The sequence below is a fragment of the Phoxinus phoxinus genome (genome assembly GCF_949152265.1).
Source record: "Phoxinus phoxinus genome assembly, chromosome: 22".
Classification (NCBI taxonomy): domain Eukaryota; kingdom Metazoa; phylum Chordata; class Actinopteri; order Cypriniformes; family Leuciscidae; genus Phoxinus; species Phoxinus phoxinus.
This window is the reverse complement of record NC_136897.1, coordinates 7,273,419-7,299,650: the sequence shown is the minus strand read 5'-3', so window position 1 is coordinate 7,299,650 and position 26,232 is coordinate 7,273,419. Positions and strand designations below refer to the sequence as shown.

The 26,232-nt window shown below is 39.9% G+C and overlaps 2 protein-coding genes across 3 annotated transcripts; one reads left to right on the top strand and one right to left on the bottom strand.

Moving 5' to 3' along the window:
* The first annotated feature begins 567 nt into the window (after positions 1–567).
* ccl44 (chemokine (C-C motif) ligand 44) lies at positions 568–3,650 on the top strand. Its single transcript, XM_079598226.1, has 5 exons — positions 568–709; positions 1,083–1,212; positions 1,529–1,676; positions 1,771–1,803; positions 3,259–3,650. The coding sequence occupies exons 1-5, from the start codon at positions 649–651 to the stop codon at positions 3,265–3,267; spliced, it is 381 nt and encodes a 126-aa protein (XP_079454352.1). The 5' UTR covers positions 568–648; the 3' UTR covers positions 3,268–3,650.
* Positions 3,651–7,196: 3,546 nt separating this feature from the next.
* Positions 7,197–23,002, bottom strand: slc1a6 (solute carrier family 1 member 6). 2 transcript variants are annotated; one of them, XM_079598068.1, is made up of 11 exons: positions 22,964–23,002; positions 22,498–22,586; positions 17,047–17,304; positions 16,822–16,959; positions 15,712–15,919; positions 15,583–15,625; positions 15,169–15,482; positions 12,695–12,928; positions 10,171–10,365; positions 9,868–10,002; positions 7,557–8,540 (listed from the first exon to the last, which is right to left on the bottom strand). In XM_079598068.1, exons 3-11 carry the CDS (start codon positions 17,261–17,263, stop codon positions 8,342–8,344), a joined length of 1,683 nt encoding a protein of 560 aa, XP_079454194.1. In that variant the 5' UTR covers positions 17,264–17,304; positions 22,498–22,586; positions 22,964–23,002; the 3' UTR covers positions 7,557–8,341. The 2 variants fall into 2 exon arrangements, with proteins under 2 accessions (XP_079454193.1, XP_079454194.1); XM_079598067.1 differs by lacking the exon at positions 22,964–23,002 and having other exon boundaries at positions 7,197–8,540; positions 22,498–22,680.
* Positions 23,003–26,232: the final 3,230 nt, after the last annotated feature.

Genomic DNA, 26,232 nt, shown 5'->3' with positions numbered 1-26,232 from the left:
CCCAAAACAGTTTCTCCACATGACTCAAGAACTTGACATGAGGACCGGCTCTAAATGTCTGCGAGTATCCATATTGATTCCTGATGTTTTGTTCATTCGAATGTTTTCTCACACTCCTCCCTGCAGACCCCAGGACTGTATTGTATCCAGCTCTAACATTTTTGACTGCAATAAATAAAGTTTCTAAAAAAAGTTAGGCATTTTAATGTAAGGTGTTTCCTTCCCTTAATCATTCAACTTAAGTCCCATATTTCATTGCAGACGGCTGTTTTTAATCGTGTTTTTTCAAATGTTTGAAATACTTTTTTATTGATTTATTATACAGAGCTTTTCAGTTGTAAAATATACAACTGAACTGATCTAAATCAAACAGTAATGATGGGCTCAAAACTGCAGCAATTATGCCACGCATCGCGCCATCGCCTGCACTGCTCAATGTGTTAATTGAAGAGAGTTGTGCGTTTCTCAACAGTGAGGGGAGATGCTACGACTGTGAAAACAGCACACGAGGGGGGGAGCGAGGGAGATTGTGGGTGTGTTAGCGCGTGAGAGAAAAAATAGGGGAAGGGAGGGAGAGAGGAGAGAAATAAAAACAGCACAAGAGGACAGCAGACAGAACGGAGGAAAAAATCCCTCTGAGGTTCCACCATGTTCCTGCAGACTGTCTCCATCCTCTTCCTCTCGGCCGTCCTCTTCGGCTGCCTGGAAGGTAAGGTGAAACTCTCTCTCGCATCTGATTGTGATGTCGGAATGGGGCGGTTGGGACCAGATCTCGGTGGGAGGGAAAGAGGCATAATGCTATGATAGCCAGACTGGTTCAGAAGCTTCGGATGCTGGAGTTTCACGCATGTCTGAGAATATGAGGTGTGTTAAAGCATGATGGGAGGCTGTGCCTGCCACAGGAAGCTCCAAAAAGAAGGAAAAGGAGTCCAAATCTGATGATGACACGCGATTACCTCTGCAAACTGTTGAACATGCCAGTTTCTATGCATAATTTCATCAGTTGTGATACTTGACGATGGGTTCCAGGTGTGAATCTTTCTTGAATTCTGCTGCTGGTTTGTGACTTCTCTCTATGCCAGGGAAAGGTGTGCAAATGCAGCGAGATGTTCAGTGCTGCATGCAGTACTCTCACGGCAAAGTCCGGACCAAAGACGTCCTGAGGTATGAGAGGCAGACGGAGGGGCCGGATTGCAGCATAAGAGCCATCATGCAAGTATTCCAGGCATCCTGGAACAATCACAGACATGGAAAATATGCCCTATTAAAGCTCACAGGCATTGCCGTCTAAGCAGGTCAGATTTTTATTACTGAGAGCAGTAATTGTCAGGCAAGTAGAGCAAAAGAATGCACTCAGGCTGGGTGGACAATACCCAAACTGTTTCTTCACCGGGGCCAATTTGGCCTCCGCTGACTTGAAGCGTAGCAGATTAAGAGATTTGGGATTTGCTGTCTGTAAAGAAAGAGGTTTTGGAGGGAGCTCTTGAAATCTTGGCACTCATGTTCTCGATTGTTTGAATCATGACAGATTGTACACCAAAAAGGCGGTGAAGTGTGCTGATCCAAGGGACAGGAAGGTGAAGAGGTTACTACGGAAACTGAACCAGAGGCAGGGAGCCAAAGCCCACAGGACCATGTGGCCACATCGGCATATGAATCTGCCCGTCATGTCGGAGGTAACATCTCCATGCAAGTAATGGCAGGATTGCTGTCCAAATAAAACTCATGCTTAAATTGAGTATTGAAGAACCATTTTCTCTTCATTGACAGGTGGCTGTTGTTAACTCCCAAAAGATGAACAAGGTAAACCAAATCTGCAGGATTCCATTTCAGTAAAGTGCAAGAAGTAAAAATCCCATTCATTTTTTGATTTCTGATATCAACCTTTCATGATGGCCCTACCATGACCTCAGAGGTTATGGGGTGGAATATGCTTTTGTAGAAGGCACAAGTCAGTGTTATTTCAGCTTTACCTGAAACAAAACTGCATTTCATCTGTAAATTCGCAGTAAAAGAACTACATTACCAATAATCCTGAAAAGAGATCCACCAATTAGAGAAGTTGCTGTTACCATGGAAATTGGTGCATAAATGTTCAGCAGCAACTAACTACTCCCATGAAGAGTTGTGAATAAGAATGCACAGATACATTGAAAGTTCTGGCCGATATCAATAAGCCAATCGTTATTTGTTATATGTTATGGCCAATATGTATTTTCTATGGAAGCTTGTTTACGCCACGGAATAAAACATGTAAACGATCATTGCGACTTTTTATCTCACAATGCTGACTTTTTTTCTTAGAATTGCAAGAAATAAACTCGCATTTGCAAGTTATAAAGTCAGAATTCCGGAATATAAACTCGCAATTGCAAGAAAAAAGGTCACAATTGCGAGTTTATATTCCGGAATTCTGACTTTATAACTTGCAAATGCGAGATTATTTCTCACAAAAAAAGTCAGCTTTGTGATTATAGACCAATTCTGAGGGGGAAAAAGACTGACTTTTTTTTCTCCGAATTTTATATCTAACAATTCTGACTTTATAACTCGCGATTGTGTCTTTATATCACGCAATTCTGACTTTTACAAGTTCATATTGCACAATTTTGAGGAAAAAAAGTCACAATTGCCTTTAAAAAAATTATTCAGTGGTGGAAACAAGCTTTCATTATTTTCAATATCATCCGATACTGTTCAAATAAAATAAAATAAATCTCTAATATCGGAAAATAACCAATTTGGTATTGTGAATGACTTAATCGAGTCTACCTACACTTTTAATTAACATATATTTGTATAATTTTCATATACTTTGCAATAAACCTCAAATATAGGTATTTCATAATAATAAATGACTAGTCAATAGTTATACATCCATTAATTTCCATCCATAGTTTCTGATTCAATTATGCAATTTATAAAGCTTATAAATGTATAAACTTATAAAGTTTTTTTATGTACCACTGTCCTTTTTTTAGTTTAAAATGTATGATTAATCTAGATGCTATCTGGTTTGATTCATGGCTAAGAATAATTTTTCTTTGAAGATTTTTTTAAAAAAAATGGCAATGGAGAAAATTAATGGAAACAATATTTCTGTAGGTAACTGTTGTGCTTTTAGTATAACATAGTTCAACTTCCCTGTTGTTCTTGTTGTTGTTTGTATTAGTCTTCAATTTAAAGATACTTACCTTGGTAAACTCTGTGAATATTAAAGTAATCAGAGTTGTTGTTGTTGTTGTTGTTTTCTTTCAGACCAAGTGAAATTTGAGGGAAGACAGAGATGATTGATGAAACTCCAGCCTTCTCGTGTGTCGCTGTTTTCTTATATATGTATAAGAAAATATATGTAGACTCATAACATTCACTACCAAACAGTATGTTATCCAGATATATTGTGATATTTAGATGTCCTCTCAAATGACTGTTAATCTATATGCCAAAGTATTCTTCTCTGAGACTTGTTGAAGGTTGTTTATAATCTCTGCAGCTATGTATAGTCTCTATAAATTATACAAGCTCTTCTATGGAGTCCAGTAAGCTGGTATGACTGTTCTCGAACAATTTATAGTGCAATTACAGAATCTCTTGTGTATGTTAAACACAACTGATTTTTATATATAAAAATAAATGAAAAATATTGAAAATCATTTTGTTTTTATTGTATATAGGTCTGCACCATTTTTGCCTTTTGGATTTGGAAATCTACACTTTTATACATTTTCACACCTAATCTTGATATAGAAAAGATATTACACTATTATCTCTGCATGGCCTGAGACGCTGGGATAGGCTCCAGCATCCCTGGGAATTTACAAAGGACAAGAAGCTTGGAAAATTGATGGATGGATTACACTATCAACAACAAATTTTAAAAAAAAAACTAAATAATTGTGTCTTTTTAAGGCACAGTATGTAAGTTTTGCTGCTGGAGGTCGCTTATTCAAAACCATTACAAAAGTGTAGCATAATGATGCCATGAATGAGGGTGAGAATGGAAAGCCGATGGAAAGAAATCTAACAGAACTCAGGAAGAAATCATGTTCATGGATGGGCTAATGTGTTCAAATTGTATTAACGTTACAGTGGAATGAAGCAGGGCTGGGACATTTTATCTTGATGTTTTAATTAGATCCTTTTCCTGTTTAGCATCAAAACTCTGGAACAGTCTTCCTAACATTGTCCGGGAAGCAGACACACTCTGTCAGTTCAATATTTTGTAAATACACACACATGCATGTATATATTTAATAAAAATGTGTTATTTATATATAAAATAGTTCTATTTATATGTAGTATAAATCATATAAAAATATATATGCAGTATATAAATGCAAATATTTCTCAAATATATACATGCATGTGTGTGTATTTATATATACAAAATAATTATACACAATACTCACACATATATTATGTAAACACAAACTTTTATTTTGGATTTTGATTAACCGCGATTAATTGTTACAGCCCTACTAAAAACACATCTCTTTGGCCTAGCATTCACATAATACATTATAGACTTCTATAATTCAATGTTAGGCTGCATAGTTTAGATCAGCTGGAACCGGGAACACTTCCCATAAATCCTGATGTACTCATTACATCATAAGAAGGATGGCATCTACGCTAATATTGTTCTCATTGTTTATCCCGAGGTTTACCGCAGTCCGCCTGATTCAGGCTGTATCCGGATCTGATGAAGGACCTGCGCCTGGACACGACGACAACGCAGTCCTGAAGTGTACACTAGTCTCTCTCCTGTGAAGCCCTCCCTCCCTTCCCTTTACCTCTGTAAAGATAACACTTTGTCAAAATAATTCCAGTTCACATGGCTACGCAGAAGCGATAAATAATTCTGTATTATAATTTTTTAAGGCCAGACAAGTAATTTGTTGAGGTCAATTTGTAAAGAAAAACTACACGCCTGTGCACATATATATTCAAACGCGCATAGAGTAACATGTAATACGCATGTGCACGCCATCAGCGTTTTCACAGGTTTGCGTTTTTGAAGTTTGTGCAGAGATAACTTTTTTTTTTTCATGGCTTGCACCTTGGAACCTATTTCATGTTTTGCGTTCTCGTGCCACCAGGCACTGTTGTTGTGCGAATGAGCGGCCGGAGCGCGTGATCATAGGTAACTAAACCTATGCGTGTGAACTCGACAATCGATTACTGTGGACTTCGACCGAAAACAGGATGTAAATACAGGTATTTGCGCTGGCTGAAATAACATCATTTTTATTCATATCTTTCACATCTACTGCAGTCAGATTCACCGTGTTCACTCTGAAGGAATCATCTAACATGGCTGGGCACTTGTAATGACACAGGATGTTAAGAGGCTAAAAGCAGGTTTATAACATGCCCCATTGAAGTCAACAGGGTGCAAATTTTAAAAAGAGGATAACACAGTGTAGGCAACACCGATTTTTGTCGTTGTTCTCTGTATTGACAGCACTCCAAATTTACAAAAAAATGTTCTCCTTTAAGCAATCAATGTCTGTGAAATATGGTGTAGAAAATTCTGTATTACTGTTACTGCAAATAAAGCTCTTTCTGATTATATTAGCCACTTGACAAAATAGTGTTGTCTGATTTAATTTTGTGGTACAAATGGCGCTTTTCCACTGCATGGTACGGCTCGGTACGGTTCATCACGGCGCGGAACGGTTCGGCTCGCTTCGCTTTTCCACTGCATGGTACGAGTCGACTCGGTACGGCACGGTTCGGTTCGCTTTAGCTCGGTTGCTTTTCCACTGCAGTTAGTACCGCTTCAAAGTGGGTGGGACTGATCGTTAAGTTGTATGTCCGGTGGTAGCCGTGTGCGGCTAAGAGCTGTGCTACTTCCGCTCCTCGGCAACCAACGAGAGGAACGTCTGCACCTCGTCCACTGACCACGATTCAGCCATTTCTTGTTTGATTTTTTAAAAACTTTTTTTGTCAAGTAAAAACTCTAAAAACAGGTGCTACCGCGTTGGCTGTTGTCTGACTATTTAAATATAGCGGGTTTAGTGTCTCGTGTCGCAAATACAATGACGCTGAAGTGACGATTCTGTCTGACCAATCAGTGATCTGCAGTGTTTCACGTCACGTTTAGTATCGGTACGGTACGCTGGAACCTCAACAGAGGTGGTACCATTTAAAGCGAGCCAAAGCGAGCCGTACCGTACCGTACCATGCAGTGGAAATGCGCCATAAGTGAGCCGTACCGAACCGAGCCGTACCGTACCATGCAGTGGAAAAGCGCCAAAGCGTGCCGTGCCGTACCGAACCGTACCGTACCATGCAGTGGAAAAGCGCCAAAACATGTTCCTCAGGATAAATCAAGAAAACAAGGAATTCAAACAATAAGCCTGTGTTGAGCTATACAACAATGATTAGTCTTCTGTAGATTAAAGTATCCAAACTGTTGCTCATCTGTCTAATAAAACACATAATATATTAAAGCGTCTTTGTTGTTTCCATGGTTTCTACGGAAATCGAGGGTAACGCGGATATGACGTCATTGTCAGGTAACGCAATTACACGGCGCGTTACGCTGATTAAAACAGCTGATTTCTCTGGATTTAAACATTGTCGAAATCATTCGGGATCATGGAAGTACACAAGTCAACAAAATATATAACTTTGTTCCAGTGGTTTTTGGATATTTTAATCCAAAAATCTTACATATTGTGCCTTTAAGGGAATTTCTGTTTGAACAATGTGATCAAAAGGAAGAGAAAAAAAAGGAAGCGGAGACGTCACACATCACCATTCTCAGTCTATATAAGACACCTGGGGTCGGTTAAACCGCTAAGACTAGTCTTAGACTTGTAATTAGACATTATTGACAAATTGTTTTCTTAAAGACATATCTTTTTATTTTATTTACATAGATTATCCTAATTTGACACCGAAAAGTAAGACTGACTAACTGTGAGTGGGTCATACTAGAATTTAAGACACTGTCTTAACATAATGGCTGTTTATGCAACCGGCTCTCTATTCTCAAAGTGACTATTTATTCATTTCTATTAACATGATATAAATGTGTAAGTAGTTTTCAAAATTCCTGAATCCTTATACTACACACCACTAGAGGATGCTGTCTTGTGAGTGTTATACACTGGCATTTGCTAACAGTGGAAACCTGTGTGTGTGGTTTGTTGTGACAAGACAAACACTGTAAAATGAGAATTTTTATTCCTGAGACATTTATTCATCATAACACTTTCCAGAATTCAAAATACCAAAAAATTCAAGCCAAAAATATGCCCACACTATACCATTACCTCAAAATAACTTAATAAATACAAACAAAATTGCACCATATATTGTTATATAAATACTTATAAGAAATGTTAAACAACATAACACCATTTTCACATACTGTAGTTTGCATGTAATAATCTCTACTAAAAGTATAAATATACTGTTTATCAAAACCCAGTGAGGATTGTGAAGTGAATCCGTAATACCAATCCTGAACTGGTGTGTGAGAGAAAACTGTTATGAAACCTTTGGGGACTGTGGTAAAGATTCAAGTATTTCACACAGACACAGCTGCAATCTGGGAATTTTTATAAAGCCGGCACACAGACTTCAAATATAAATATAACAACCGGTGAAGCACAACACAAACTGGCAGGAGAACCAGAACACACTATAATCATAGATTCACAGCCACATTCCACCACAAAACAAAAAATCTGATTCTTTATAAACCATCATTCACCTGCTTAAGCTATCAATAATTGATGTTACTAAATTAACATAATTAAAATAACATACTAGCCATTCTTAAGGGGGAAATCATTTACTTCACAGTCTATCACGTAGCAGTGAGGAAAGCAAATGCTAAATCCATTAAAGAAACATTACATTATATAAAGAATTGATCACAATATCATATAAACATCTACAAAAATGTAATTTTTTATAAGTTAGATAACAGTAATAAAATCAAAGTAACTCAAAAGGTTCCCTTTGTCTCTACATCTATGTGTGTATGAGGTAATATAGCAGGAATGTCTGAAAGACATTGATGACATCAACTCTAAAACAATATTCATAGAAATTACAAAGACCTCAATGTTTTTAACAGTCTCAAATTAGCATCATAAAACTAGCATAATGTTCTTTAATTGGGTGCTACTTTGCCTTGGATGTATTTTTTTCTAAATAAATAAAAGTACTGATGGATAAAACGTTGGATTGGCATGTTACATTCTCAAAATACTTATATGGCTGTCTTCTTTCCAACATCTTTTTCTGCCAGTTCTGATTTTCAGAAGAAAATGTTCTCTATAACAGTGCTTAAGTTGTGTCAACTATAACCTTATGAGAATTATTACATGGTGGTTTCACTGTTGCGATGCTTGAGAGAGTCATTCTCTTGACAAATCAGCTGATATGGCTTTTCATTCTCCTCAATCACAGAGTTGTTGATTTCTACTTCTTGGTTCTGAAGTTCCTGTCGTGACAGATGCTCAACAATCCCAGCACCAAATGAATCTCCCAGCACATTGGTGGTGGTCCTGAGTCGATCCCTGAAAAACCACACCAAATATTTATGTTAAACCCTTTTTTTACATCTTTTTTATATTTTCTGAAAAGTGAGAGTGGTGCTTGCTGTGTAAAACTCATCAACACAATGCTGGAGTGTTGCAGGTGTTTGTCACAGTGTTGCTGGTGTACCCATGTTATTTTAGGGTGCTGCAATGCAAGTGCTAAGGTGTTCTGATTGATTTTCATAATGTTGTTATGCAGTTCCTAGGGTGTAGTGGGTGATTGCTAAGGCGTTTTTTACTTGCTGTACTTACTGTATAGTACATACTGTTACTGCTAAGGTGTTGTGGGTGGTTGCTAAGGTATTGCTACGTAGTTACTAGTGTATTTTGGGTGGTTGCCATGGTGTTGCTATGCAGTTGCTAGGGTGTTGTGGTTGGATGCCAAAGTGTTTTATGCAGTTGCTGGTGTGTTGCCAGGGTTTTGTTTTGTAAATGGTAAGGTGTTTTATGTTGCTATGTAGTTTCTAGGGTGTTATGGGTGGTTTCCAAAGTGGTGTTTAGGGTGTTATGGTATGGTATGGTATGCTATGCTATGCTTGCTATGGTATTCTGAATGGTTTTTAGCATGTTGCTAGGGTGTAGGGATAGTTCACAGGATTTTGCTATGTGGGTGATAAGGTATTCTGCGTGGTATTTGGCATGTTATGGAGTTTTTAAGGTGTTGTGGGTGGTTACTAGGATGTTGCTATGCAAATGCTAAGGGATTCTTAGTGTTTTTTGGATGTTGCTACGTTGTTGGGGTGGTTGCCACGTGTTGTTATGCAGGTGCTATGGTTTTCTGGGTGGTTATTAGCATGATGTTATACTGTTGCTATGGTGTTGTGGGTTGTTGCCAAGATGTTACCTAGGTGGTTTCTAGGGTGATTAAGGGTAGTGTTTTAAGTCAAACGAGTCCACATCTCTATAAATCTCTGGAAATTTAGAGATGTCTTGGGCCCTTTCGTCAAAGCAAGTACATAGCATTTTTAGCCTGTTTTTTTGTGTGTTTTTTTGGCAAATGTTAATCATCTAATGATTGAAAAAAAGTAATATCACACCTCTTCTGAACAAACCGCATGATTTGTGGCATCATAAATGTGTGATGCACAGGAGCCTGACTAGTTATGCGACAAAGTTGCATGTCGCTGAAACATTCAATGTTTTCAATTCATTGTTAAGTATTATGGAAGCACAATATGAAAGCGGAATGTGTCAATGCTGCTAATACTCCTTCAGATTAGCATTCTGCATTATGTATCAATAACCTTTGAAAGAGTGCTCTCTACTGGAGCCGCATGCTTCAACGTGACATTTGAGAGAGACTCACAGGAACCAGTCCACTGCGATGATCAGTGTAATGTCCTCTGTGGGCAGTCCCACCGATGTCAATACTATCACCATAGTAACCAGCCCAGCCTGAGGGATGCCTGCTGCTCCGATGCTAGCGGCAGTCGCCGTAATACTGAAAGAAACATGAGAGATTTTTAATTTGGAAAAAGTTTCTTGGAAATTAACTCATTGGAGATGTTGTTGGCAAGGAGAACATTGCCACAGTACAAATGTTTTGCAAAATGGATAAGAAGAGATAAACACTCCTTCAGTACCTGTACATGTGCTTGCCAAAACTAACCTGATGGTGAGGATCTGGCCAAAGTTCAGGTCCATGTCATTGACCTGTGCAATAAAAATTGCCGCCACTGCCTCATACAGAGCTGTGCCATCCATGTTGATTGTGGCTCCAACTGGTAGCACAAAACGTGTCACTCGTTTGTCCACATGGTTGTTTTCTTCAAGACAACGGAAAGTGATGGGCAGGGTGGCAGAGCTGAGAAAGACAAGAAAATAATAAAACCATAGTAGCATGTGCTGTTAAACCTAAAGGTGGCAATTCAAATCTATTCAGGTGTGTATAGTTATCACAGACTATGACATGTTTCCACAGTTAACATTGTAAATTTAGTGCCCTTTCTGTCTGTCACTTTCGACATTGTGTCGAAATACCGACACTAGGGGTCAACCTTAAGAGACATATTCAGAAAAGGCCAATGTAATTGACGTGTGGAATTTGCATGCCAGGACACGCCAAATAAGGTGGGCCAGCTTGCACTTACACTTCAGCTTTGTTCTTCGGCGCCTAAGCCAGCAACTCTTGGTACTAAAAAGAAGCAATTTCCATTCATCTCCGCAAGAAAAGGTTCCAGCTGGATCACCAGCACAGAACAGCGGACTCTCTCCAGTGTGCATATAAGTGCATAGAGACTCTCTCCCGTGTCCTTCGTGGATGCTTCATGCTCTCACTGCTAGAGCATGCTCATTGGGACTTTGCGATCGTGAATCTCGTTCTTTAACAAAAATCAGAGATCCTCAGCTGATTCCCGTCTTGGTCCTGAAGGCGATCTGCGGGCTACAATGAGAGAGCTGCTGCCGGGTCAGTCTCTGCGAGCATCTTATGCTCAGTCTCCTCAGTCGAATTTCTGGATGACTTTGGTGTCTCACCCTCAGACAAGCTTAATTTCTAATTCGGAGCTCAAGTGAAATGACAAGATGAAGTGTCACTCACAGCATCGGAGGGCGGGCTTATGCCTTCCGACGCAGATGACTCATCTGTGGGTGGATGACTGGTTCCTGGGGTCGGAGTGGAACGCTCCGGATCCACCATGCTCCGCCCCAGTTCCATTTTTCCCGGAAGTGCAAGAGGAGATCTCGAAGTCATGGAAGGCAGCTTTCTCTGTCAGAACAAGCTTCACAGGCACCTCCATCCTCATTACCTTCGATGGTGGGGACGGCGCAGGGGTACTAGGATATTCCTCAGGTGGAGGGTGCGATTGCGGTGCTTTTATGCCCACAAAACACCAGCACCTGGCAGAATCTCCCAAGGCCCCCGTCCAAGACATGCTGTCCATGACAAGTTACCTCGTCTCTCACGGCGAACGCTTACAATGCTACTGGCCAGGCCGCCTCTGCCCAGCATGCTATGGCCATCCTGCAGGTCTATCAGGCCAAAGCACTTAAAGATCTGCACGAGGGTAGTCCTGACCCAGAGGTAATGCAGGAACTGCATTTTGCCACCGACTATGATTCCCTGGGTGCATCAGTGGCGCTCTAAAAGAGGCGATTTCTTTAGGCGGATCGCGTTTTTTTTAAAGATATCGTTCCGACCGTGCTCTTCTGGCTCCCGTGTCTTTCGTGGATGCTTCATGCTCTCTCTGCGAGAGCATGCTCATTGAGACTTTGTGGTCGTATTCAGCTAATCCTCAGCTGATTCCCGTCTTGGTCCTGAAGGCGATCTGAGGGCTACAATGAGAGAACTGCTGCCGGGTCAGTCCCTGCAAGTCATCATTAGGGGAAGGCTGTCTCCAAGCAATGAATGGCCAACTGGATTGTGGATTGTGGATGCCATTCTCTGGGCTTATCAGGCCCAGGATGTTCAGGAGTGAGGGCACACTCCACCAGGAGTATCGCAATCACATCTGCTCTGGCAAACGGTTCTTCATTAGCAGTCATATGTAGAGCTTCGGGCGGGGCTACACCCCACACTATAGCAAGATTTTATAATCTATGCATGGAAACAGTTTGTCTCAAGTCTTAGGTAATAACAGGTAAAACTCAGACAAACTGATTGAATGTAGTGCTTGCATTAGCACCTCTCCCCTCTCTGAGGTGATAACGTGCGCTTTTTAGGTCCAGTCTGAGTTTCCATAAAATGGTGAACCCTGAACTTTCAGATGAGCCCTTGTAATCTGGCTAGTGCACCGTATGTATAGTTGTTTGTTTCCTAATGGTGACCCTATACGATGTATTCTTTCACTGTTCAATTTCCCCTTCGGTGAATCCAGTGTCTTCCCCTGGACGGAGCTAGCTCTGTCACCAGTTGCTGTGAAGCAGGTAGTCTCGCCCTCGTCCGGTTGAGCCCACCACAAGGACTCTTCCCTATGTAGTACTCCCCACTGGTGAGTCCATAGGATGTATTTTCCACATACTAACCTACTAACCCAACTAAAATTATATTGTATATATTATTAAATTTAATTATAATAAAATATAAAAAATATGGCACATCTTGCATCTATATCTATAGAAAATCCTAAATATTACCTACTGTACATCTGATAACCATTAGATATAGCAAATATTTTATTTACACAGGTGATTACCTGGATGAGGTGCCTAGAGCTGTGATCAGAGCCTGTAGCAGCCCAGCAATAAAGGTGAAAGGGTTCTTCTTGGTCACCACAAAGAAGAGCAGAGGCAGAACGAACAGGCCGTGGATGAGTAGCCCGACAACGACAGATACCGTGTACATCCCTAATTGTCCGCCCATCTGAGCAAGGTCTTTCATCTCTACAATCTTCCCTGCAATCAGGAAGAGGATACCCACCGGAGCGTACCTGCTCAACAGAGGTCAGATGTGACAGACATTTTACAGCAATAATAGTCAATTCTGCATACATGCATCCATAAATAGAGGCTTTAAATTGAAGCTATTGTGATGAAATTTAAATCCAAAATGTATTAAAGATTTTCATTTCTATATTAAAATAATTGCTCTTACTCCAGCTAATGACAAAAACTTTATCTGAAAACCAATTTCCACCACAGTTGAGTAAAAAATATGAATCTATAAGTCATAATAATAAAAAAGGAATCTGTAAGCCATAATAAAGTGTCTCAAAATTATGACTTTGTATCTTATTACATTGAAAAGAAATTTCTCATAATAATGATTAAGTTAATAATAATGAGAACCTTTCTCATTATGAAATGACACTTCATATGAACCTTCAAAATAAACATTATTATAAAAAATATTCAATGTCATCATAACATTTAGAAAAAATCTCATAATGATATAGTTTCTCAATATAAAATGAGACATTATTATTATTACAATAATGTGTAATAATGAGAAGATAGATTGTTTAATTTACCGAATCATATTTCTTACTCAACTGTGGCAGAAAAAGAAAAACTGAAAAAAACAAAACAATTCAGTTTATTTTATATATATATTCACATGTGTCAGGTTTTCAAAAAATAAATTATACCATTTCAAGTTAAATTTTAGTTGTCAAAACTGATATCCAGCCTAGGAAAATTGACATCTTCACTCTTATTCAAATCTTATTACAAATGTGTTAAAGATTTTGTAAGCATATTGCATAGTTGCACTTGGAGTCTATTATAAATAAAGCAATTAAACATTTTAACATAATTTTTGGCCAGGCTGTCAAGTATTTATGCACACATTCAAAAACAAGAGAGAACCAAAAAAGAAACATTAATAGATAAATATGTAGTCAATGTATGCTTTATATTCCTGACAAATAATTTTGTCAGAGAAATACCTTAACCAAGTTAAGTGTTTAGTTCTTCCCTCATATTTAAAATGTATTTTAAAAATATGAAATAATTTCCTCATATTTTGATAGTTTCATCAAACTTATAGGTACATTCAAAACAAATATAACCTTGGAACATCCCCTTTGCTTTGACCCCGTCAGTGTACACATCTTAATCATTATCTGCAAGCAAAATACAGGTGAAACTCGAAAAAATAGAATATCGTGCAAAAGTTCATTTATTTCAGTAATTCAACTTAAAAGGTGAAACTAATATATATATATATTTTTATTTTTTTTAAGCTTTGATGTATTGGAGGACCCCCTTGAAAACGAGATGTTTCATCTCAAGGGGTTAATCCTCGCAATAAAGATATGTTCATAAATAAATAAATAAATATTATATCGACTCATTGCATGCAAAGTGAGATATTTCAAGCCTTTATTTGTTATAATTGTGATGATTATGGCTTACAGCTTATGAAACCTTTTCACAATATTCTCATTTTGAATTTGGGGTTTTCATAAGCTGTATGCCATAATCATCAAAATTATAACAAATAAAGGCTTGAAATATCTCACTTTGCATGTAATGAGTCTATATAATATATATCCGGTAGTTTCACCTTTTAAGTGGAATTACTGAAATAAATGAACTTTTGCCTGATATTCTAATTTTTCGAGTTTCACCTGTATATTTTTGAAGTTGAAAATATTATGAATTATCAGTTCACATCATGATATTTTACAACCTGAACACACCTTGCCATGCCACAATTATTTGATGGTTTAAAAGACATATTGAAATTGACACACAGTCATGAGGGTCTGCAGGGGTCCTCTCTATTATCCGTTTCTGCTTGTTGATTGGGCCACATCACTTTGTTGGTCACACCACATGACTTTAATTTGGTGAAAACTGTTTTCAAATATTAATAAGCAGTGAAACATTTTTGTTAAAATATATATATATTTTAAATAATAATAAATTATTATACCAAATTACCTAATAAGGTTTTCTTTTCAAGAATTTCATTATTTAATGTGACTTTTTCTTCATTATGATATTAAGATAGTTGTGAAGTAATACTGAAATTTTACTTTATGGTCCCCAAAAAATTCTAAAATAAACCTTTGAAGAGGTGTACTCCAGTCATTATATCTATGAATTGCATTTTTAATTTTAAAGAAAAATAGCATCATGTCATTGAATCCTAAATGACTAACTCACTGTTGTCAGGGCCATCATAATTTATATAGGTTATAGGTTATCATAATTGGACACTAACCAGATAATGATGGCCACCAAGCGCATTATGGCTTCGTTCAGGCAGTCAAAGAAGTCCCGGAGAGCCTGGCCCTGCTGTTTCATGTTTCCAATCACTAATCCGAAGCACATGGAGAAGACCACCAACCCCAAGGCATTCACCCCATTTGAGGAACCTGAGACAGGAACCACCTCTTCCACCGTCTCCTGGATGGTCTGCAGGATTGTGCTGAAGTTGGATATTTGGCTGAGATCTGTAGAGTTAATACTGTCTGTCGCATTGACCAAGATGGTGACATTTTTTGTCAGCACAGTTTTCTTGTATAGTGTTTTGTACTGCAAGAAAAATGGGTGATTAGTAATATCAGTTACATGTACCAATTTGAGTAGAGGCACTTTAATGTTATGGAAATGCATTAGGAGAGGATTTACAAACCTGTTTAAAGCAGGCTTCAACTAAATTAGGTGGGAACATATTTCTGTAAACAACAAGAAAAAATCAGATCCCATAACATCTAATAAATAAACAAAGATTTCAACAGTCAAACAAAACTTTCTCCCCCACCTTATCAGGTCCAGAAACGCATCGGTGGCCTGCACTGGCTCAATGCTGCCACTAGAGGCCACTGGCCTATCCCTGCTGCCTTTACCCGGCCTGATAATAATCACCATGACAATACCGATGAAAACTGCTATAAGCGTAGTCACCATGTAGTAGACAATGGCCCGGATTCCCATCTTCCCAGAAGCCTTGCTGTCCAAAGAGGAAATTCCTGCACAAAAACATGAAGAACTAAGACACAAATGATCTGTGGTTGAGCATTTCTACTGAAATGACAATAAAACACCAATGTTTCTGCTCAAGAACTGGCCGATGTTCATTTTTAAATATACTTAATGTAGGACAGATAATTAAATATATATATATATATATAGCTGCGTATACACTAACCATTCAAAAGTTTGGGGTCAGTCAGAGTTTTTAATGTTTTTTAAAAGAACTCTCTTGCTCTCCAAGGCTGTATTTATTTGATAAAAAATACAGTAAAAACAGCAATATTGTGAAACATTATTACAAAATAACTGTTTTCTATTTGAATATATTTTAAAATGTAATTTATTCCTGTGATCAAAGCTGAATTTTCAGCATCATTACTCTAGTCTTCAGTGTCACATCCTTCAGAAATCATTCGAATGTGCTGATTTGCTGCTCAAGAAACATTTCTTATTATTATCAATGTTGAAAACAGTCGTGCTGCTTAATATATTTATGGGATGGTTTATTTTTTAGGATTCTTTGATGAATAGAAAGCTGTTCAACCAACAGCATTTATTTGAAATAGAAATTTTCAGTGACATTATAATTGTCTTTACTGTCACTTTTGATCAAGTATTAGCCTAATTTATTTTTTCTCTTTTATCTTTTTGACCTCAAACTTTTGAATAGCAGTCTATATTATATATTTTAAACATTAAAGATGTACCCTATATATTAACAGTAGTTAAATAAACAATTAACCTATGAATGAATGAATAAATTAACCTAATGAATAAATGCTTTAAAATTGTTGTTCATTGATAGTTCATGACACCTAATACATTAACTAATGTAAAGGAATTTAAAGTGTTAGCGAATTATCTGCAAAGATTGAAGTGGTGTGCTTTGCAGGCGCACCTGTGACAAGGCTGGAGACGATGAGGGGTAGCACAAGCATTTGAAGCATCCTCATAAGCAGCTCTCCAGGGAAAGAGAAATACTTCACCTGCCTGATGGACAGGTTATGAGGTCTCAGGGCAAAACCCAGCACCACCCCTACATACAGTGAAACAGAAAGAAATTTTAAATACAACGTCTGTTAACCCTTTCATACTTCACACTTCCCTCCCTTTTCCCTTTTACCTAAAGCCACAGCAGCCACTGTGAAGATCACAAACGCGTTCCTTCGCAGGAATGTCTTTACGCTGTCTCGTGTGATGCAGCCCATCTTTCGCCTACTTCCTGACATCTGCTTCTGTAATACTCGGTACAGACGGTGGAGCCCCTCCTCAGCACGCTGTGGCTTCTCAGAATCTTCACTCAGAAACAGGCTGGTGCTGTTTGGAGGCTTCTCATTCATAATCAGCTCTAATACATGGTCCAAGAGTGTTTCATGGGAAACTGTGGCAGAACATTGAGAATTATAGCCTATCAAGGATAATGCAATGTTTCATGACTTAAAGTTCACCATTGGCAATCTGATGACACTAGGGGTCGCACTTGGGAGCCACAAACACCTCTGATACTTCAGAAAAGGCCAAAGAGAATTGGTGAGTTAAATTTGCATGCCACTCCCCAAGACATATGGGTATAAAAGGAGGTGGCTTGTATCCATTTATTCAGGTGTGGGCTGAGGAGCTGAGATAGTGTCCCGGCCATTTGAGCAGTAGTTCAGTGTTGTGGCAGGAGGGACACTGTCTCGTTCCCTCCATCAAGTAACGAAGGTTAAAATAGTAACCAAGGTGTTCCCTAACTGTCAGTTACTTCAACGTTGTGTCAATGTGATGACACTAGGGGTCCCTAAAAGAATAACTAGCTGAACTGTGTTGTGAGGTTTGTCGGTGCATGCAGGCAGGCTGCTGTGCCTAATATCAGGTGCATCATGCCACATCGTAACTTTTCTATGCAGGAAAAGGGGCACTGCAGAGACCATATCCTGCCCGAAGGGAGGTTTACATGTAGAGAATACATCACATGGACTTACCAATAGGAAGTACCACATGTGGAAAGAAGTCTCTATGATGGGTTCTGCCTGGCAAGGGAGAAACTCCACACCCATAGCGACTGGTGACGGCATGAGGCTCAATGGAAGACACAGAGTTTTCCAACAGGTAAACCAAACAGTGTAAAATACATCATATGGGATTACCAACAGGGAATCAGCGCATATGGAGCACCCAATCCAAGTACAAGGGCTCACCTAAAAGGGGGCATTCCGCAAGTAATGGGCTTGGCGGCGAACTCCTCTGCCGAATTCAGCTACTGATGAGTACTGGAGAATAGGAGAGGGCTTCCAGGGTTCGCCAGACACAGGGAACTCACATGGACAAAAAGCCCAAGTTATCACCTCAAGGAGGAGAAAATCGCTGTATGCAAGCAATACACACTGCCAGTTGCCCGAAATTTACCTATTCGCATCTGATAACACTCGGGAAGACAATGACTCAACCTGGAGATTGTAAAATATTGCAAAGGTGTTGGGTGTAGCCCAGCCTGCTGCTCTACAGATGTCTGTTAAAGAGGCACCATTCACTAGTGCCCAGGAGGATGCAACAATCCTTGTGCAGTGTTCTCACATTCCCATAGGGCACGACACACCCTGGATTTGGTGTGTCAAGGAAATTGCTTCCACAATCCAGTGGGCAATCCTCTGTTTGGGGACAGCCTTCCCCTTCTGCTGTCCCCCAAAACAGACAAAGAGCTCCTCAGATCGTCTGAAGCTCTCCATGCTGTCCAGGTAAATGTGCAGAGCATGCACTGGACACAGCAACAATAAGGCTGGGTCTGTCTCATCACGAGGGAGCGCTTGCAAGTTCACTACCTGATCCCTGAAAGAAGTAGTGGGAACTTTGAGCATATAGCTTGGCTGGGGTCTCAGGATTACATGAGAGTATGCTGGACCGAACTCAAGGTATGTCTTGCATGGGTTGAGAATGCGTACATGGGTTGAACTCGGAGGATTTAACTTCCTGGCACCTCTAAGTACCCTAATGATCAACTTGTGTAGGACCCAGGGCCACAGATCTACCTGTGCTTTGCTTAATTGACTCCAAATCAGCTGGACCACCTATAGATACCCCACTCTTCAATGTCATTGACGAAGTGAACTAACAGACCCTAGACGAAATTCTAGGACGGTGGTGGCGCTCTGCGGGCATACATGCACCGCGATTGCCTGCTCAACCTGTGGAACCTCTGTGTACCCCCTGGCTGACCCACCATTGAGGGTAGTGAGGACGGAAGAGCTTGTGAAGCACAACATGGCAGTGAAAGGTGCTTTCCATGACTTTGTGAGCTCCTCATGCACTTCCAGGAAGAGAAAAACTAGGGCAGAGCGTGGCTGTGAGCAGCACTCCGAACCCAAGAACCAATCATCCAACCATGAACGCTCAGGGCATGGTGGAGGGCTCCACTGGAGCCCAATGTTCATAGCGGGCCCAGGCAAGCATGGCCACTAACTCATCGGCCTCAGACTGGGCTGCCAACCAGATGGTGGGGGTCCAGCCAAGTCCTCACCGTCTTAAGGCAATAGCCCACCGTCCTGCTATCGACAACTCTAGTCTGTGCGATCGACAAGCTCTTCTCGAGCCCCAAATGAGAAATTAAGTTTGCCCTAAGATGAACCACCCAACTCATTCATGAACTCAACCAGGGGAAACGGGCATGCTGGGGAATGATAGTCCCGTGGGCTTCCATTGAAATCCCAGATCGCCAGCACTTGCAGCCGAGGCCTTGCTTTTGACAGCAGAAGAACCAGGACAATGAGCAACTGAAGCGACTTCCTGTCTAAAAAAAAGAAAGTCGTGACTGGGGAGCTCTCTGCACTTAACAGTCCATTCGGAAGAGAGATCACTGTAATGCACCATGTGCACCAGAAGATTAAGGTTTCCTTCTTTTTGCAGAGGTGAACAGAATGAGCAATTGCACCTGCAACCATTTTGCTCTGAAGAACAAACCTGAATAAATGGATGCAAGCCACCTCCTTTTATACCCATAACTCCAGGGCAGTGGCATGCAAATTACATTCGTCAATTCTCATTGGCCTTTTCTGAAGTATCAGAGGTCTTTGGGGCTCCCAAGTGCAACCCCTAGTGTCATCACATAGATACAACATTTAAGTGACTGACAGATCACAGAAACCATGATGTAATTTTCATGCAACCAACATGTAAGCTACTCTATATTTTGAATTGATTAAATGGCGAAATATGAATCAGCAATTACAAGGTACAGTACGAACTTACAGTGTTTTAGCTACCAAACTTGAAGATTTGACGTTTTTTGGAACAAAAAAGAACTTCCTCTTTTCCAAACAACAAAAGCTTATAGTGACCAGCTGTTAAGCACATACTTTTTTTTTACTATTATGCTCACTTACAGGTTCATATTTTTATTTATGGAGTCTACTAGAGTAGGTTTATATAATTTAATGTTACAAAATCATCCTCTGTATGAACGCTCTGTTTTATGTTTAAAGGATCAAAGGAACTCCCCATACTTACCATAATGGGTATCAGCTCTGGAGGCTGCCAGAGGTGATGTAAATACTACTGTAACTACGCAAATTATTTTTGTCAGTTTTGCCATATCAGTTTGAGCCCGAGTCTGATTATGACAGTCAAGAAGAACAAACTGGTCGACCTGAATCGACCTTTAATTTTTAAATTATAGGCCTACCTCTCTTACATTTCAGATGTGATGTTATAACTGTGACATTTCTCCGTTAACACACTGACCTTTAAAAAAAAACTATATTACACACTAAAGGAAAGGTAAAATATATATTTTTTAAAGCATGATAGGTCCCCTTTAAACCTACATCACGAACAGTCACAAGACATGTGACAATGTTGGTTATGGTGAGACTTACAATGGAAGTGAATGGGGACAAATTTTAAGGACGCCAATTTGGCCTCTTTTCCCCAGCTATGATCGCATCCATGGTCTCCTCTTTCGCTTCCTCCTTGTTTTCAGTGCAGATAAAAACCACAGTTGCCAAAGTGCGATTGATCTTGCTCTATTTTTCATGCTGATGCCATTTTATTCTAATTTGCTAACTTGCGTCGTAGCCTACGATTCAATAGGTGTCATCATCATACCGTCTACATGCATGTCGTGGCCAACTTAATTAGATCCATGTCGAGCAGTATAATTTGTAATAATCTTATAGGATTGCAAAATCACAGTCTGTAGCAGGCATTCGACTGCTCTCTTGCTACAACCAGCCATGACACATATAGCTATTTTATGTCTTGTAGTTGTCTCTATTTTTGTCACAACTGCCTTTTTAAATGTTTTACTCTGAGGCAGAAACACGTTTGAATATTTTTGGACATGGTGTTAAGAATGGGAAAACCTTTACAGCATTCCTGTCAGGGATATAAGGTATGTGAAACTACTCATAAAGGAATTAGATCACCCAAACAAAATTATTCTGTCATTATTTACTCCCCTTATGTCATTCCAAACTCATATGGTAATTTATTTTTTCAGTGTAACACAGTATGAGATGTTTATAAGAATGTCCATGTTGCTCTTTTCCATACAATGCATGAATATTGTGGCTGTCAAGCTCCACAAAAAAAAAAAAAAAAGTATAATAAAAGTGATCATCTGTATATAACTTGTGCTCTATATTCCAAGATTCTGAAAATCCTTTTTGTTAGGGGAAAATCAATAATATGGGTTTGAAACATGAGTAAACAATGAAAGAATTTTCATTTTGGTGGTGCATTGTTGCTTTAAAACTCTTGTCTTTCTAGAAAAATATCCTGGCTAACAAAAAAAAAGAAATCAAGCATCATACAGACAATTGAGACAAATGACTGCTTGTCTAATGTCAAAAGACGTTTGAAAAATAAAAACACCTCAGTTCATCAATAAGAAAAACTTTAGAACAAGACCAATTTTAAATTTTAGTAAATGGATTTAGTAATACCGCTTGGTAAACAATCACCCAGCAATTCCACTTTAATTACTTAAGAATATTTTCATAGCTAATCTATAAAACTTTGAGACGGGTTCACTCACCACTCATGGTTGCTCTGCAGTGGGTTAGTGCTGGAGATACTGGACTGAAGTGGCCACAGGTAAAGCTCAACTTGTGCCAAACACACATGAAACAGTTTGTAATATGGCCTGACTGACTCTCTCACCCTCCTTGTGACCCCATACTGAGAGACACTAGAGGTACACAACATACCTTTTAGCCTGATCTGGGGCCAGTTTTTACTCTATTGATCCCTACCTGGTGCTGGTCTGATCACTGATCTTAAATCAGCATAAATATTCACATCAACAAACACCCCAGGTGAGCACTACAAAGCTGACCCACACCACAATCTCGCTCCCATCCTTTTCACCGCCCAATAGTAAACTAAAAGATCAGCACCTGATCACACCAGAACACCACACACTCAGGAGAAAACAGAGAACTGATGTTGTAGGCTATTTGTGAACTTAACATAATAAGGTTTTTTTTTAATAAGAAAGAAATTATTTGATGCCTCATCCTAGATCAGCTAAATTAAACGTTTACATTTTTTATTGGACTATATTAAGACACTTGCATTTTAAAACAACAACACGACTTACCATTTCTCTGTAGCTCTTCTGTTCTCCCGTGCGCGTGTGGTAACGATCGCGTGCAGCAGAAGCTGGACGATATTCTGCCCTCACATCAACTGTAATTGCAAACGGCTGAGATTTTTGCGTGGGAAGAGAAGTTAAGATTTTTTTCCTGTGAGAAAAAAACTGCCCAATAGTGACCCACTGCCCGATAGCGCGAAGAATCAACACGTTAATAAAGTCTCATTGGGGAGGCGTTTACTACTGAGTGTATGCAGCGACAACACCCACTGTGCGTTTATACCGATAGATTCTGTGACTGTTCAATATCAGTCAGACTTTGTCATCTAATAGTAGGCTATCCAAATGTATTGTATACGAAATGTAATCTTCAATAAATTATCAATAAAGTTGTATTTTAAATTACAAGATTTGTTGCACTGTAGTAGCCTACTGTATGAGAAAGAGACAAATATTCAGCGTATCTCATTACCATGACAACGTGATTGCTCGCACTTGTTCAGGTCCAGCCTTCAGATCTGTGTGTGTGACCTTCTGCTCCTCTACCCACTCACCACCTACACAGCGTCTTAGGTCTGTTGTACTGTATAAACTAAACTCATCTCGCTCTTTTCCTTGCTTTCCCCAAGGAACCTCTAAAGGAATCGGCCATTTCATACAGCACACGCATTAATAGGGGTTGTATTAACTGTATTATTGTATTTTTGCATCCATACTTTCAGAATAAATTATGTTGTGATATGGAACAGAGTGAAAACCCAGTTGTCCAGGAATGTCAGATAAAAGGTAGCCTATTTTGTTTTAATTCTGTAAAAAAATATTTGCATACAGAATACATATTTTTAGGAGCTAAGCACCAACTAAAGACACCATATGGCAGTCTCAACTTATATACAGTACACTGAAAATAATATAAAAATTGATTCACATTGAAAATGTTATGCTAATAATTCCCACAAAAGTATCTTGAACTTTAGTCACCATCAAAAAATACATTTGGTTGAATCAATGTGTAATTTAGTAGCCAAAGAAAATCATTTTCAAAGAGTTGGAGCTAGCTTTTTTTTTTTTCCAGATTGGACAGAAAATGTTTTTGAGATGCAATCATTTGAAATTATTCTGTACTCTCAATAGTTTGTTCAATGAAATTAAATTAAGGACAGCATTTCCACTCAATTAGTTTGTCCGCACAGGAAAGAAGTTAAAAACAAATAATGTTTTGTTGAACCCACTTAAGATTTAAGTTCCTGTGTTAGACAATAACTAGCAAATGCTTGTTAGCATGCAAAATACAATTATGTTTTATGTCTAAAGACAATTAGGTTTCGTGACATCATCGTGTACAATAGAAGTCCAATTTCATTGGCTAGGCGCTAACCAATAAAACGGCTCCTTTGAACACCCCCCGCTCCCGCCCCCGCCCCCGCCCAAGCCCCCGCACGCCCCCTGAGGACCCCTGAGTTCACGAAACAAGCCAGAATACAATATATGTATGTAGATAAGACCGGACACCGTCGGGTCTTAATCAGATACAGTGATGTCACTAAGCTCATACCCCAAATAACATTTCAATAGACCGGTAACCAACGGGTCTGATATAAATAGGGACCAAAACAGCCATAGGCTGGTTCATAGTAAGGGATAGTGTGCTAATGAACAGTGATTTAACATAGACCAGACTAGTTGAGTCTAATCATACAGAAAAAACCTTCGCCTGCAGGGAAGGAACCTCCATGTTATAAAACCTCACAAAAGTGGAGGGCGAAGACCAGCTGGCCGCCACACAAATGTCCTGAATGGGAAACCCATAGGACCACGCCCATGATGAGGCCATACCCCTAGTTGAATGGGCTCTAGTGCCTATAGGGCAATCCTGGCCCCACAGGATGGCCCCACGCATCCACTATCTATCTGGACTGCCTATGCTTTCGATCGACCTCTGAAGCAGACAAGAGCTGTTCTGACTGTCTATAGGACGCAGAGCGCTCCAAATAGACCTTCAAAGCTTTAACAGGGCAAAGCAGATTAGCCTTCCCATCCTCATCAGAAGGGGGAAAAGCTAACAGTGAAATAACCTGTCCTCTAAACAGAGTTGAAAGTACCTTAGGGACATAGCCTGGGTTTGAGAGTAACCTTGGAGTCACCTACTCCAAACTCCAAACATGAAGGGCTCATAGAAAGCGCCTGCAGATCTCCCACTCGCTTGATAGACGCCAGTGCCAGCAGGAGAGCAGTCTTTAGCTAAAGTGGTTTAAGATCAACCAACTGAAGCGGCTCAAATAGAGGACCTCTCAGGGCCCCCGAGGAGCGTGGAGAGGTCCCAAGATGGTACGGAAGGAGGCCTTGGAGGATTCATCCTCCTGGCTCCCCTAAGGAACCGCACGACCAAGTCGTTTTTGCCAAGTAACTGGTCAGCCACCGGAGCATGATGAGCAGCTATGGCTGCCACGTACATCTTGAGCGTGGACGAGGAACGGCCCGCCTCCAGCAACTCTTGTAAGAAGTAGAGAATCACTGATACCTTGGATGACTTAGGCTCAAATTGTCTGTCCGAGCACCAGTTGGAGAACACTGACCATTTCAGGGCATAGAGACGCCTCGTGGAGGGGGCTCTAGCCTCAGTAATAGTGTTCAGGACCTTCACAGGAAGGTCCCTGGGTACCCGTTGAGGGGCCACACATGCAGAGCCCACAAGTCTGGGCGAGGGTGCCAGATTGTCCCGTTCGCCTGCGTGAGGAGATCTCTCCTCAGGAGGACAGGCCACGAGACTTTGTCCACCATCTGAACCAACTCTGGAAACCACGGTCTGGACTTCCAAACGAGGGTCACTAGAAGGAATGGACATCCCGATTCCCTGATTCGTTTGATGACCTGAGGGATCATGGGAACGGGGGGAAACACATACAAGGGGCGACTGGGCCAGGGATGGGCCAGCGCGGACACAGGGGGACCGGGGACCTTTATGTTGTGATTTGTGCACATGCTGATAGTCCATGAGCCAGGGCCCCAGTGATTTTTGGCAAGGCATACACCCCTAGTACTAGAAAAATTACGATAGCAGTGGTGGTAGCGAAATCACTTTTTTTCAGCTCATGAAGTTACTAACCCCCTAAGATAAATTCTGTTTTTGAAATCTGGTGTATATCTGGTTTAGGCTCATGGGATATTGTCAATATTCTATAATATGGTGCTTGGTATCGTTGGAAAGGGGACCTTTTAGGCTTTCATTTAAGCCCAGGACTGAATCTGTCTGACAAACACAGAGGTCACATGACTTCTTTAAACCAGAAATTACACACATTTTTTCACAATTTCCACCTAAACTGTATGCTTTCTTTTATCCAAATAGAATACCCTATTAGTCCAGGGCCAAATGGCCTATTTATTCATGTACAGTTGTAATAAAAAGTAATTGTTTCAATAGTGTTGTCAACATAACACTTGTAAGTGGTTTAACAAAATGTTTCTATCATGTATTTTGATATTCACCCACTTTCAGTTATTGGCCGGGAGCCAGGTCCACTCCTTAGGATGTTTTTTGTTACCTTTTTTCACTATTATTTCCTATTATCTTATACCTTGGACCATCACAAGTTGATAATGACCACCCCCAACTCGGCCCCGTTTGGTCTCAGGGGCCAAAAAACTCCCTTTTTGGGAAAAGCTTTTGACGGAATGATGTAATTGTGATGAATATTAAGGTACTGCAGCTACATATAACCCTAAAATGTTGCATGGTGT

Bases quoted from the DNA above. Each gene is read 5' to 3' on its own strand.
- ccl44 (XM_079598226.1), top strand. From the start codon at position 649: ATGTTCCTGCAGACTGTCTCCATCCTCTTCCTCTCGGCCGTCCTCTTC. The intron at 710-1,082 runs GTAAGGTGAAAC...TCTCTATGCCAG, and splicing joins CCTCTTCGGCTGCCTGGAAG to GGAAAGGTGTGCAAATGCAG. The intron at 1,213-1,528 runs GCAAGTATTCCA...GAATCATGACAG, and splicing joins TGCAGCATAAGAGCCATCAT to ATTGTACACCAAAAAGGCGG.
- slc1a6 (XM_079598068.1), bottom strand. From the start codon at position 17,263: ATGAATGAGAAGCCTCCAAACAGCACCAGCCTGTTTCTGAGTGAAGAT. The intron at 15,626-15,711 runs GTGGGGGAGAAA...TGTTGTTTACAG, and splicing joins GCGTTTCTGGACCTGATAAG to AAATATGTTCCCACCTAATT. The intron at 12,929-15,168 runs GTTAGTGTCCAA...TCTGTTGAGCAG, and splicing joins TTGGTGGCCATCATTATCTG to GTACGCTCCGGTGGGTATCC.